This window comes from Diplotaxodon limnothrissa, linkage group LG16 (genome assembly GCF_057381915.1).
Source record: "Diplotaxodon limnothrissa isolate DT_005_m linkage group LG16, D_limnothrissa_male_GT1.1, whole genome shotgun sequence".
In the NCBI taxonomy this organism is placed as follows: domain Eukaryota; kingdom Metazoa; phylum Chordata; class Actinopteri; order Cichliformes; family Cichlidae; genus Diplotaxodon; species Diplotaxodon limnothrissa.
In genome coordinates, this window is record NC_140611.1 from 14,509,899 (window position 1) to 14,525,094 (window position 15,196).

A 15,196-nucleotide genomic window follows, 5' to 3' on the forward strand; every position below is an offset into this window, starting at 1 on the left:
TCAGTATTAACAATAATAATAATAATAATAATAAACATTTTTAAAGGGTGCTTACAGGTAAAGATGACATAGTGAAATATTACATAAAGCTGACTGTAGCTACACTGTGATATTTTCCATTCTTCAGCTACACACTGTTAGGATCAGGGTTTCTAAATCAGTTGCTACTGAGTAAAGTCTAGGATCTGCTATTTCTTTGTGATGTTGATGTCATGATCCGGCTGCGTGCAGGGAGGAAACGGACCCAAACGCAAAATCACTAGAAACAGGATTGAACTTTTGATGTGAACTGACACATCGACAGGATCAGGAGTGAGTCTATTGTTTTTAATGTCCATAGAAGCGGGAGAAAAATAATCATTGTAACTCACCACCGGGAGTTGCTTAACATCGTCCATTTTATGGCGGCATCTGCGCCGCTTCCTACGGGAAGGGGAAGTGGGCGAAAACAGCTGGGCCTCCGGCGTGCAGACTTGACTAGGGGAGACAGAGCAACTAAGAAACACAGAACAACAACAAAGAGACACAGACAGCTACTAAATACTCAGAAAACTAAACAGAATACAAGAAAGCCAAAGCGCTAGACTATAGAATAAACTGGGGCAACAAAGAGAACTAAGATCATAATACAAAAACTCAGAGACACAAGAAACTCAAAGCACTGGGTCACCGACCCAGGACCGTGACAGTTGAGTTCAATTCAGTTTTACTTTCATATGAAAGTCGCTTAAATAAGCGTCTGTGAGTCGTTTGGTACCGGGCCGCGAGAGATGAGGCTCAGATGTGAAATTTATGGTTTTCAGGGTTTTTATCGTTAACTCGGTTTCCCTGGGTCTTTTCCCGTGTTGTAGTTTTGTGTCTTACTTTGAAAGAAACATTTACGTGTTACCATAGCGACCAGAGAGCATTAAGGGGCAGAGAGGAGGATGTTACTCTCAATGTTGTTGGTGCATCTCAGGAGGGCGCTGCTAATAAAGTTACACAACCACACAGTGAATTTGCGTTTATTGTTATATTTACAATATACCACAGTTTTTGTCTTGGTCGTATCATTTATTTTGTTGTATTTATCAGTGACACCTTAAAGGCCTGTCCGTGAAAATATTCTCTGACATTAAACCGGTCTGTGGAACAGAAAAGGTTGGGGACCGCTGGCTTAAATCACCTTTCTTTCCCATTCTGATGCTGGGTTTGAAATTTAGCGGTCGTGTTGACTAAAGTCAACACTGAAGTCAACACAACCTGTTTGAACACATCTGTTCACACTGCCTTATTCGCTTTAGTGCTGATTTTACCTGTTGTCAAGTTCTGCTTTGCAATTTTAACTTATTTTATGTATTTTATGACTATTGCTTCTTTTATGAAATTTCCCCTTGTGGGACTAATAAAGGTATCTTATCTTATTAATGTTGTTCTTTTGTAAGGTGACCTTGGATTTTTGAAAGGCGCTCTCAAATAAATTGTATTATTATTATTATTATTAAAGTCAGAGAATTGCTGCCATGCGATGTTGATGAGCAGGCAACGAGCAGTAGAATAGGCTTACCCAATGAAGCGAGTGTATTTCCAATATTTAAGGAGGAGAACAGTTACTATTAGCAGACTTCTGTTACAGTATATTATATGTGTACAAATGAAGCACTACTTGCCGGTTGAGCACCAAAGTAAAGGAGTGTACAGCAGAGAGGTGGCCAACTCTGCACTCCATGCCAGTTGCAATTACTGCTATCATTTTAGCTCCAGTGGTTAGAGCTCATTAGAAATCAGAGACAAGCCATTGTCGGGACCTTCGTTAAAAATTCCTTGCAGTAGCTCTAATGAAAGTAAACAATGACATTTGCACATGAACTTGCCAATCAGTCTGACACAAAGACAGAGGCAGGAATTCAAAATCCCAGCAGGGCTCAAAACAGGTGTGTGTGTTTTTCAAATTCAAATTCAAATTTTATTTGTCACGTACACAGTCATACACAGTACGATATGTAGTGAAATGCTTGGACAACTGCTCGTGACCTAAAGAAAACAAAAAAAGGAAAGGCTATGAATAAGATAGGAAATAAATATGAAAAATTAAAAAGGGTAAATTTAACTAGGAAGGAATAAAATATAAATTAAGGTTAAAAATGAAATAACTGTACAACACAAATTAGAATGAAGGGTAAATTTAACTGGGAAGAATAAGATAAAATATATAAATTAAAGTTGAAAATAAAATAACTGTACAACAAAATACACAATACACAATATAGAACTATATAAGAATGTATGAAGAAATCTAAATATAAATAAATATATACACAATAACAGCAGCTGTACAAGTATTAACTGGAAATGAAGAATATAGTGACCAGTGTTGTGCAAAAACATTGTCCAGAAAGTGTGTGTGTGTGTGTGTGTGTGTGTGTGTGTGTGTGTGTGTGTGTGTGTGTGTGTGTGTGTGTGTGTGTGTGTGTGTGTTGTAACAAAAGGGAAATAACAGTATTTCTATGTTAGTTCTGCTGCCCTCGGCCTCTCCACTGCTCAAAATGCTCAAAACGTTGAATATTTTCCTACCAGTGAATATTTTTCATGTCCCAGGTCTTTCTTAAGCCATGCCTCAGATTTGTTGAAAGGAAAACAGATTTTCCACCTTTCCCTGGAATATCAGGAGTACCAGGAGGGACTTCTCTCCCAATCCTAATTTTCCAGGTTGACTTATGACTGTTATGACTGTGTACATCCTGCATGTTGATGCTTCTCATTTTGACCTTCAGCCCATCTGTCTTTGTCTTTCTTCAGGACCCCTCAGTGCAAAAGGTGGGCGGAGGCAGGAAGAAGACGGTGTCCTTCAGTAGTATGCCCTCTGAAAAGAAGGTAAACTGGAAATAAATGATCAAAACCAGTTTCACATAGATTAAGCAGAATCTTAAAGGGAATTCTGATTATCTCAAGGGAAGTTACATTACAGTTACATTAGGGAAAACAATGCCTGTAGACTGCAGTCAACTTGTGATCTCCTTGCCTGACCACTCAGTCCAGTCACTGTCTTCACATTTACTTTGGTGTGCCAAGACCACGATAAAACAGGGATTATACAGCAATCAGACAGTCAGATGGCTATTAGTTTTCCCTTGAACTGGCTCAAGTAGGCACTTATATGCCACCTGTTTGCAATAATGGTGATAAATATCAAATCTATTGCCGTCTACATGAGACACATGGTGCTGTACCAGAACCAAGGGCGTGTTGCCACTAGTGACTCTCAGCCACACACTGGGCCATAAATTTGCTGGTGTTGCAACTGATGTTGTAGCTGTTATGATGAGCCGATAGAAGGAAGCAGCGACACTCCTCTGTGAAAACATCAAAACTAACCTGGCTGTCGTCAACTGCATCACCCACAGTTAGAAGATGTTACTGTAGATGAATGAAAATGAAAAAAGATGTGTCCCTCCCTGTAAAGAGACTTACAGATGTGGGTACCATTTGAAAAAAAAAAGGGGGGGGGGGGGGTATGCTGCTGCTCTGTAGGGAAGCAGAAAAATGTGTTAGGCTACTGTACTGTATTAGTATTACATTTAGAAATGATTTCATGTTAAATCATGAAGGTTATGCCAAGAAAGAGCATTACATATCCAACTTTTGATCAAGAAGGAAAGAAGTTCAGAAGGTGTTGCACTGTCTTTTTGCAGAAAGCATATGATACGGTACCAACTGTAGTACTGCTGAATAAATCCAGGAGGCAGGGATGTATGTGAGGGTCGAGGCTCCCTCGATGGAGCTGGGAGGCAGGATGAAAAAGGAAGACAACAGACAAAGTTCATAGATGAGACACACGGCCCAGTAGAGGACATCATGAAGTCTTTTTTTGATTGTCTGGTCACAGACTTTCACACCAGTGTCCTGCTGGAGGTCATTTCAATAAGGAGAGATCATTACAAAGAATGAACATGATTTATTAAGAGACAGAGTATAGATAGGTGTTTGGCCCATCTCAGGGGAACAGAATCCCAGCTGTGAAAGGGATTAGAGCAGGGAGAGCAAGGCCGGGAGAAGGTGATTGGACACAAACAACTTTACAGCGTGGGAAAGTGGGAGTGATAAGGCTTAGATTTAGCTGGCAGCACCTGGGAGCGGACAGATGTGAGACCTTATTGAACTTAGCTCAGGCGGTGCTCTTCCTGTTCCTCCTTGCACAAAGCAGCTGATACTGGTGCTGCTGATACGTCCATAACCCTTGAGCAGGACCAGTCTCCTATCTGTCCAGCTCTCCTAGAGTAACTGGCTGCCTCCTACTATAGCCTCCATGCTCTTTTGACTGTGCTAGGAGACACAGCAAACCTGCCAAAGGAGAAAGGAGCTGCAACCTCTGTAGGGTCGAGGTATGGCCTCATTCTACCAATAGCGAAACTAACCCAGCTAAATGCAAAACCAGTGAAGAAACATAAAAGTCGAGGGGGAATAAATGTCAGCTGTCTCCACCTGTAAAACCATTCCTGTTTAACAATTTCTTCCTTTTCCTTACCAGATTAATATCCGACACAGAGACATTAATAGGACATATTCCAATAAATTGAAAGTATATTTTGTCTGGAATAAAGAAAATTCACGTGTGGACAGTAACGTGTTTTTGGTGATTTTAATTTCCAGGTCAGCAGTGCAGCCGACTGTTTGGCGTTCATGCAGGGAGGGTGTGAACTGAAGAAGATCCGGCCCAATTCTAGGGTTTACTGTCGTTTTTACACACTGGATCCAGACTTGAGCTGCTTACGCTGGGAGCCATCCAAGAAAGATGGAGACCGGGCTCGGCTTGACGTTTCCAGCATTCGTGAGGTCCGCACTGGGAAGAGCACCGAGACCTTCCTCCACAATGGCCCTCTCTCCGAACATCTGGCTGAAGAAGCAGCCTTCTCTATCATACATGGAGATGACTACCAGGTAAGAATGGAAAAAGAAATGTGTGTCAGCAGAAGAATAGTGTCAAAACATCTGTGTATAAACATATAAACGAAGAAAATCACTAGTGTACACCCAGCCATTAAACCAGTTATCCATGTTTCCCTACAGTCTCTAGACTTGGTGGCATTGTCAGCTGATGTGGCCAACATCTGGGTAACAGGCCTTCGTTACCTGCTGGCTCATCCTTCCATCGTAGGAGGGGCTGGGGGAGGTGTAGCAGGAGGAGGGGGGGTGGCCGTTGAAGGAAGCCTGGGAAGCAAGATGAGGAGCGAGTGGCTGACAGCAGAGTTTGCCCAGGTCGATGAAGATGGCTACGGGATCGTGTCAGAGGACGTAGCAGTCGCCACCATCTGCAAACTGTGCCCTGGTATCAAGGAGGCCAAGGTGACAAATATGTAATACCACAGAAACTTGACTTGCAGTATTAGATATGAAGCACCACCAGTGCATAAATGTATTCTTATCTGAAGCTGTATTTTCTTTGACTTAAGAGTAACAGTAAGCTCCAGCTACACAGACAGAGTTAGAGACTGCCTTCAGACATTATCAGAGCAGCACAAGCCAGATTTCCTTTGGAAGTTGGTGGAGACCAAAAACCTAGCAAAAAGAGAATTATTTTGGTTCTATAATCAAGGATATGATATCAGATGACTGCTAATATTGCTCCATAACTGTTGGCTATACTATTAGGAAAGTGAGGGTCAAAACTGTAGAAAAACCACAGCTGCTGTTCACTAAAACTGAAACTCTAGTGTGTTTGTGTTGCACATTAAATCTGCAGAATTAAACAGAAAATATGGAGCCTGATGATCTTTAAATCTTTGAACAGAGAAAGTTGAGAAGGAGGCTGTCACACAAAGCTTACTGACTCAGAAATAACTGGAACATTTGAGTTCTGTCATAACGATTTGCTCTAGGTTTTATACCCATAATGCTAACCCCCAGAGCTGCTGAGATATTGTGCATTAACAGAACTTACACATTGTAAAAAACAGCATCATCATTTAAGCTCTTTGCAATCAGGACTGCATTTCAGAACGACATGTTCAGCTACAATCACAGCTAAGTGATGTGTTTCCAAATAACATTGATTGGAGCAATAGGACATTTAATCCCTCTTGATGACGGATTTGTGGCTGTTCTGCTTTTCTCTTTTGGATTGCTGTTGCCTCACGCAGGACCGCTCCTTCTCCCTTTCCCTGCCTCGTGCCTTATTTGCTTACACACAGACTAAGCTAGGAAACTTAGAGAATATAAATGTCTGCACTGGCACACATGGGCGAGAACACAGAAGATACAGAAAGGAGAATTCAGAGTAGACAGAAACGATGGCTACATTGTGTTATATAATTGAATGTGGCTCGCTTTAATATCCTTAATGAAAAAAGACAAGTAAAATGTAATCCTCTTTGCCAACTTCACTGAATGAATGAGACATAATAACTGAAGTTCTTGCTTAATTAACTGTCCACACTTTCCTATTTTCATCCACTTCCGCTTTGTTTTTCCTCAGGTGCGTCTCCGTTTCAAGGAGATCCAGCGCAGCAAGGAAAAGCTGACCTCCCACGTGACACGTGAGGAATTTGAGGAAGCCTTCTGCGAGCTTTGCACACGGCCAGATGTCTACTTCCTAATGGTGCAACTGTCCAAAGACCGCGAGTGTCTGGACCCTCAGGACCTCCGGCTCTTCTTGGAGACAGAGCAGGGTTTGTCTCTGGCTACCACTGAGGGCTGCTGGGAACTATTGAGGCGTTATGAGCCCTCTGCTCAAGGCAAGGAGAGAGGGCTGCTGGGTCTGGATGGATTTGCCCGCTACCTGCAGTCTCCAGAATGCCAGCTGCTTGACCCAGAGCAACTAGGGGTTTGCCAGGATATGAACATGCCTCTGTCCCACTACTACATCAGGTGAGTCAAACAGATCAACATGACATCTTTTAAAAAAACAAACAAAATTAAAAGGGTTCTTTTTCTGAACCAGTTAAAGAAAAAACTAGGAGTGCACAAACAAACAAACAAACAAACAAACAAACAAACAAACAAACAAACAAACAAACAAACAAACAAACAAACCAGAAATGATTTCTACACCAGAAAATGAGGTGAGCTGTTAAATGTACTGTATATATAAGTATAGTTATGCAAACCCCCTGCAAATCTGATGGGCTTAAGAGTACATCTCAACACCAAACAAATACCACAAGGAACACGTTTTAGTTACAGGTGCGCAAAACATTTCAACATTACTCTGTCCAGTGTAAAACTCGCAGCTGTCATGGTTCTGGGTCTTTTACATCGAAGTATTCTGTTTGATTTACTTTTACTTCATGTGCTTCTTTAGTATTGTGAGTCTTTAGTGCTTAGTTCCAGCTTCTGTTTTTATTAGAGGTGATGTAATTCTGTCTGTTTCCTGTTTTACAAAGTCTTACTTGCAGTGTGCTCAGTTTGAATTGTGTTCAGCTTTAAGGTCAGTTGTGTCATGCTCCTAGTGTGTTCCAGTGCTTTCTTGATTGTAATTAGTTTTTGTGTTCTGGATGTCACAGGCGATGAAGACTCGTATTTTGCTAAAAGGTTAGCAAAGGCGATTTGACGCAAATTAGCATGTTGTCACAATTTCAGTGGGATTGCAGGTGATTTTCTACTGGAAATGTACATTGCCATTACAGGTCAAAACACCTGGTGAGAAAGCAAGTAAACATTACTTTAAGGCCAAGGGGCTTACATGCTATATGTTTTTGTGGAATTACATATTTGTTATGTTTTTAGACGAATGAAACAAGTGTCCCCACCTCTGAGGTGAAGCTAGTCAGAACTAGTCAGAGTGTATAAAATGAGCAGCCAGTTTGAAGATCTAGAAATGGCCTTTAATAACACCATAGAGCAAAATGTGCGTTGTAAAAATGTTGTAGACTGCATATTTTAACACATTATCATGTATACTACTTTAAATTTTCATTTAAAACCAGTTAAAGCCACATTGTTACACTATTACATCATGTCTGTATGCCACTCTGAATTAATTCAGGGACTGGTTGCTTTTTCAAGGCTGGCTGCTGTAATGTGGGTTGTATTCAGTGGCTGAGAGGAGGAGGCAGAAAACTCAGCAGGACAGTCAAAAACTCACAATGACACTGGTACTGGGAATTCCACAGTGCTTGTCCTTCAATAAACACACTCTTCAGCAAGGCCCGGTTGCTGCTGTTGAGTGGAGACACTATCCCAGCTTGCATCCTACATCCTGCTACCATGTGCTGGATATTCTCTGGGCACCTTTGCACAACCTGCAACTTGGGTCCTGTTGGCTGTGGTAGACTCCTGCTTCTGTGGATCAGGTGCTCTGCCTTTTCTAGCCACTGGTAGAATGTCAGGCACTTCCTTTGTCTGTCGATGGTACATCCCATGCAGGGGATTGGTCATTCCTCTTCCTCTTTCTCATCACCCGCTGTTTTCAGTTGCCTGAGGCACTCTTGGAATGGCTCACCTTGGGGGTGATGTATTTGTGGATGTTTCATGTTTTGGCTCTAATCCTTGCTCTTGAGGTCTTGGACTTCGTGTGGAGCTCCACGCATTGTAAGGAGTTCTTTTGAGGAAATAGATGCCACTGATGGCATCCATCTCCTCCTCTGCCTCCTTGGCTCTTATTTCTACCATTCAGCTAGCTTTCCAGTACCTGTCTTTCCTTCTGGAGGTATTTGGCTGTGCTGACCTTGCACCTTCATCATGCTTCCCGTGGGTCTGTGAGACACCCAGGTACTTGTAGCTCCATAAGTCTTCTTATGGACAGCTCCAACCCTTTACCTTCCCTCTATTTGCAGCCATTCAGCTACACTTATCCAGTCCAAATGACATCCAAATGTCCTCACTGTAGATCCTGGTGAGGTGGATCAGTCACTCCTGGCATGCAGCTTGATGCCATCCATGTCCCAGAAGTGTCTAATGGACACTAAACTTCTTAATTTATATCCCTATCAACTTTTTGAAAAGAGCTGATTGAGGGGATTACAACATAAGGACCCGAAGCACACTGCGTTGCAAGTCTTTATTTTCAGTGTCCTTCATGCTTTTATCAGAGCAGCTTTCCAGTTGCCTTCTTCCCTCCACACCACAGGTCTTGGCAAATAATAGGAAAGGCATGACCAGGTGATGAAGAACAGCTGTGTGGTTCAGCCTCGACTGCTCCACCCCTCCCATGCAGATGAGCCACACACCCTGCCACAGAGGCAAATGCACAACAGCAGTGGGACAGTCCATCACCTTGGTATATTTAACACTTGATGGTAACTTGTGAGACTGCCTTGGAGTTGGCCTCCAGCGTTGTCTCCTTTTGAGTTCCTGATGAGCACTCCAGCATCCGTGTGTGGGACATTAAATTATAGACTTTCCTAGGTGGTGCTCAGGTTGGTCTGACAGGTTTTAAATCCCTGGTCTATGGCTCTATTGGCAAGGACCTGGTGCTGGTGGAAACACTGCACTTGCTAAGCGTCCCAGTAATGGAGTAGCGTTAACGCTCCGAAATCATGACTGCCTGTTAAGCCTTTAGAAAGTTTATTGATTTCTGTATATTTTTCCCTCTTGCCTATGTTTTTCAAGAAAAAGATCATTGAACATTGAATTAAATGTTAGTAATATTAAAATGACACATGATTTGTGTTGCTGAATGATTTATTGTTGATTTGTTTTTCACCCTCAGCACCTCATACCGCTCCTACCTGTTGGATGACCAGGTCCATGGAAGAGCAGATCTTGGAGGACTGATCAAAGCCTTGCAGTCTGGTTGCAGATGCCTGGAGTTGGGAGTAACTGATGGCCCAGAGGGGGAGCCTTTGCTCGGGGTTGACTATGGGCCTGATATCCCACGACACCATCATCATCACCATCATCATCACCACCACCATGCACCAGTCACTATCCGCTCTGCTCTGGAGGTGGTCAATAAATACGCCTTCCTGACCTCTCAGTACCCTCTTTTGTTGTACCTGTGTCACCGTTGCTCCCCAGACCAGCAGCACACCATGGCACAGAGCTTGAGGAAGGTGTTTGGATCACGCCTTTACACTCCAGAAGCCCTGCCGGTCAGCCTGGGAGGACGAGCTACAACCTTACCCTCGCCTGAACAACTTAAGGGACGCATTGTTATAGTGGGGAAGAAACTCCCTCCAGACCATGAAGGCTGTGATGGGGAAGTGTCTGAGGAAGATGAGGAGATAGGCGGAGGTGGACCTCTGGCAGGAAGAAGAATGACAATACCCGGTGAGGAGGAACTGGGTGTGGTCTTGGTGGTGCCTCCACCCTCTCAACCTAGGAAGCTCCGTCTCCACAAAGAGCTGTCAGACCTGGTGGCTATTGCTCGAACTGGAAGTCGTAGCTTCTATGCCCAGCGAGCCAGTCACAAGCAGGCTCAGCAGCAGACTCCCCCCAGTAGTCCATCCTCTCCCAGCACACCGGTGGCTCCCGAGCTGCCTTACTGGACACTGTGCTCTTTAGGCGAAGGAGAAGCTGGACGGCTGACCAGTGAAAGCCCAGAGGACCTTGTTATGTTTACCAAGCGCACCCTAACCAGAGTACGACCCAGCTCCGTGCGTCTGGACTCCAGCAACCCTAACCCACAAGGGTACTGGAAAGGAGGAGTCCAACTTGTGGCCTTAAATCAACAGACCCCTGGCGCAATGTTGGACCTTCACCGAGGCCGCTTCACACAGAACGGAGGCTGTGGTTATGTTCTCCGACCTGCCGTGATGCGGGATGAAGTGTCGTATTTCAGTGCCCACACGCAGGGCTGCGTGCCAGGTGTCCCACCTCAGACCCTTCGTATTAAGGTCTAGATGTTACTCTGTTTTTCCCCAACATTACATTTTTCATTCTGTCGCACTAACCCTCTGAGGTGATGAGATGACTCTAACCTGTGGCAATCGGGATATGTACTTTTGCTCTCTATTCGATTCAGTATCCTGTGTTAGCCCTGCATTAGTGTGTACCCTGCCTCTCGCCCTATGGTAGCTGGAATGCAGGCAGTTAGTGGGGTTAAGTTTGTTGATGATCCTAAATTGCCCATAGGAGCAATGTTTGCCACAAGCAAAACCCTTTTTTATGAGCATTGTAACAGAGATTAAATTAAAATAAACTAGATTACATTACATTGTTCAACCCTCTAAATCAGGGGTCTCAAACGTCAAAGAGCTGTGGGACACTGCTGGCACTGTCATCCTCATGTGAGAGCCACTTTAGTGTTCAAGTAGTACAAAAAAACAAGCAAACAAAGAAGACATCCACAAATATTTCTGAAAATGCAGTGTTTTGTTTGTTTTTTTGTAAGTTTCAGATATTCTATAACAAGACAAAACTGCAAACGTGAAAGCATTTTTTCTTCTCACTCTCAACTGAAGCCTTTCATTGAACTACCAGATAAACAAATTGGTACCCTCTTTCTGGCCGGACACGTGGCAGCACTATAATTATATAATTATAATTTTGTTTGTATTTAACAAAATAAAAATGCAGACATAAGTGTACACATTAGTTTGTGACTGCCAGTGAAAACTGTTTTCTCTACAAATAACTAACAACAAGTTTGTCCTCATGTTGCCTTCACATTAAATCATTTTTTGCTTTTTAAAGAACTTATTTTAACATTGGACTCAACAACAAACAAATCCTCCCTCACAGAAAAAGTCACTTCAAGGGCCAAATTGCATTATATTTCTTCAGGTCAATATACAAGCAGGGGTGACGTGGCCCCTGGGCCGTGAGTTTGAGACCCCTGCTCTAAATACACTAAAACGCGAAAGTGTAAAACAAATTTAACATAAGCTGCTTGTGTTTTACTCTGCAGATTATCAGTGCCCATAACCTACCCAAGCCCCAGGGTTCAGGGGCTAAAGGAGAGGTTATTGACCCATATGTGGTTCTGGAGCTGCATGGAGTACCAGCTGACTGTGCTGAGCAGCGGACTCGCACTGCTGCTCAGAACCAGGATGACCCACTGTTTGATGAGACGTTCGAGTTTCAAGTAAGTTATGTTACTACATTATGAAACTGGCTGAAATGTTTGCTGCTGCTCTCTATTTATTACATTTTTTGGGAATATAATAGGAGTGAGCGGCTTCATTAATAACAGTCAACAATATTATATATAATTCATGTAATTAAGATCATTAATAGATAGTTCCCATTTTTATTGAACTGCATTTACCTCTTGATGTGAATCAGCTGCATTTTAACCTAAACTTCATGTTTCCTCTGGGTAACTTTCTGTTGTCCAAACAATGTCTCGATAGCAGGTATGTAGGCTAAAATTGGGATTCTTTAATTTAATTGACATCTAAACACATCTACAGAGCCATACTTAAAGCAAAAAGTCAGCATTTCCAGGCTGGCATTGCATCCATGACTGGCAGTTTAGTGCTTAAAACGATTACCTGCTGTTTGGAAATGGATGTTATTCACTTCGTCATATGGCTTACACTTTCAACCAGGCAATTTTTTTTCACCATGATGAAGCAGCATGACCTCTGTGACCTCTGTGCCTAAAAAAATGAAGCCGATGCAAAACAGCGACAAAATCCTGATATCCCTCTAATGATGTTGGTAAAGTTGTCTTTTCAGTTAGTTTTTGCTGGGTGGAATAAAAATCATACAGTTGGAGTGACCTTTTCACTGATATTTTAAAAAGATTTTGGTGCACCATTAGGATAACAGACCTTCTCCCAGGTCACATTATTTGAGTATATTGAGAGTTGCACACCATTGACTATACAGCAAACACTGAGAAAGCCATAGTTTAAGCCATTTACATAACCGCTTCAGCGCCTTATAATAATCCTGCTTATAGACTGCATAATATTATTTTGATTTTGTAGAGAAGATTGTTTGGGTTGGTTTTTCCTAAAAAAAGAAAGTAAGCCTGGAGACGTTTAATGGAGCGCAGGATGCTTCAGAGGTTTCAATTCAGTGAGATTACAGTGAGAAAGAAAAGGAGTTTGAAGCATGACATGATCAAGAATCATCCACTAATCTGGTCCTGTCCAGACTCCGATTTTATTGCATAAAGTTGCATTTTAATGTGCGATGTGGTGTGTCCTAGATTATGCATTGATATGAAGAGGAAAATGTCAACACATAAAGGAGTCTCATATGATTTCAGAGAGGTTTATGTCTGTTCTTATTTGGACTGCACCTGCTTAAAACTAAAGTCCAGAGTGCTTAATTGGAGGAGAGTCAAGATCAAGATATAAATGAGATAATATTATGTATTATGCACTTATGCATGCAGTGAATTTATCATGGGAGATGGTACTTGATGACTGGCTGATGGCGCTTTTTTGGTACCTTTTGCTGACAGCGGCTTGCATTACTGTGTCTGAGCTATAATCATAAGCTGTCGCCACGGATATGTGCTCTGCAATCACACGATATACACATGTGTATGTAGCTCCCTGCAGACATAATGTACGTCCTTAAGGACTGAAAAAGAAGGACATAATACCTGTAATCAAGAGACAGCAATTGCACTCTCTTTGGCAGGAGATGACATAAAATGAGATTTGAGAACGCATATGCATGAGATGTAGCTGTGTCCCATTTAAAATGATACCTTCATCTGAGTGCTACATTAGGCAACTTTGGTGGTGGGCCAGCCGTACACAATGTTATTATCCTGTTAGTTTAACGCTTAGACCAAAGTTCATTCTGGTGATCGACAAGAGATCATTCTTCACAACGAGGCTACGAACAGCTTCAGTTTCTTTCTTTGCTGCTCACAGTGAGCTGACAGATAAATGGTGAGTATATCAACATCTATATATCTATATATCAGGTCTTCAGCTGGACTTTATTTATCATAAATATCGACAGACGATTTATGATTCAGTAACAAGTCTTTAATTAAGGGAAATCACCATGCCGACATGGCTACACATCGGTGTCAAGTTAAAATGAGCTTAGATTCAGGTCTTCAGGAATCAAATGAAGCCCCCTCCTGCACCGACATTGGTGAGAGTGTAAGTGTTGCTTTGCTTTTGCAAACAAAATATGTTGCTATGGTTGCTAAATGAAGCAAAAGGTTAACCAGAATTGTTAGAGAAAACCACTTCCCCATGTCCCCATGTGCTGCCAAGAACAATAAAGCAGCGACTACTCTTAGCTCAACTGCAATTTGCCTTTAATTTTGCCATCTAAAATTGTTATATGTCATATCTATAATAGAAAAATGCAGCATTATGAAGCCTTAGTGTTCTTAAGCCTGAATTGAGCTATTTTTGGATCTTCTGCATACTCATACTCATATCTTCATGGCCAGGTGAGACAAAAGTCTGACTCCAGTCTTAACTCAGTTTTGTTACTACATTTTAGTAAGTGCTGCATGTGTACTACGACATACCTACAACGCCAGTATCAGTGTCTTACCACACACTAACCTGATCTTGGCTGAAATCATGTGAGTCGGCTTGTTTGGATTGATTTCTTATATATTCCTTTTCTCACGGTTTTCTTCATGAAATGACAGTGTTCACAAAAACATGAACAAACTGAAATAAATAGAGGAGATGCCATACTTATCTGGGCCAGTATTGCCATGATAAGCCTATTGTTGCCAGCTGATTTTGACAGTGAATGACAGATAAGGTGGTTTAAACCACCTAAGGGGAACAAAACTAGGAAAAGGAGCCTGTTAGAGAGTCACGCAAGGCAAACAGTGTCGAAAATCATCTTATCTGATGCCCACATGGATCACGCCTGACCATAGAAACAAGCTGTATGTTTGCAAAATGTGTTGGGGAATGTTGATCTGGTGCTGGATTCTGAAATGTCCACATAGTTGTTTGACTCTGTTTTGAGCAGTTCTTTTATTTGTCTGATTTGTCCATGTAGCAACTGTCAAAAGGTTTGCTAAAAACTGAGGTCAGCTGGTTTGAATAATGTTGGAATAGCATTTGACATGTTACACCGTAGCTGTCTGTAAAACCAGAGCTGGGCAATGAAATAAAGCTGTACTTGAGATTACATTCTTTCTTGATTTTTCTTGCTTTCTGTCCACGATGAAATTACTCACAGTGGCTTTTCCCTTTTTGTCATCACTGCTAAAGACTTTATTGGATTTGTCACTGGACAAAACTGACCAGGGGCTCTATGCTTACAGTGTACACTGCCAGAGTCTTTAGTCTCATTAGCATTAGAGACTGTAACCCAAAACTAAGCAAGGAACTGAAGGGCAGTGCGCCATGTAAATTCAGGACCCTACTAACATGCAAGCTGGCCTTCAAGA

General features: G+C 42.2%; 1 protein-coding gene across 1 annotated transcript in view; it reads left to right on the forward strand.

The window, feature by feature from the left end:
* The window catches only part of plcl1 (phospholipase C like 1), a 133,563-nt gene that overhangs the window by 80,089 nt on the left and 38,278 nt on the right, over window positions 1-15,196 (forward strand). The window contains exons 2-7 of the mRNA XM_085374456.1: window positions 2,779-2,853; window positions 4,630-4,917; window positions 5,047-5,322; window positions 6,452-6,843; window positions 9,626-10,751; window positions 11,765-11,941. Coding sequence (XP_085230582.1) covers window positions 2,779-2,853; window positions 4,630-4,917; window positions 5,047-5,322; window positions 6,452-6,843; window positions 9,626-10,751; window positions 11,765-11,941 — 2,334 coding nt within the window. The remainder of the gene's footprint in view (window positions 1-2,778; window positions 2,854-4,629; window positions 4,918-5,046; window positions 5,323-6,451; window positions 6,844-9,625; window positions 10,752-11,764; window positions 11,942-15,196) is intronic.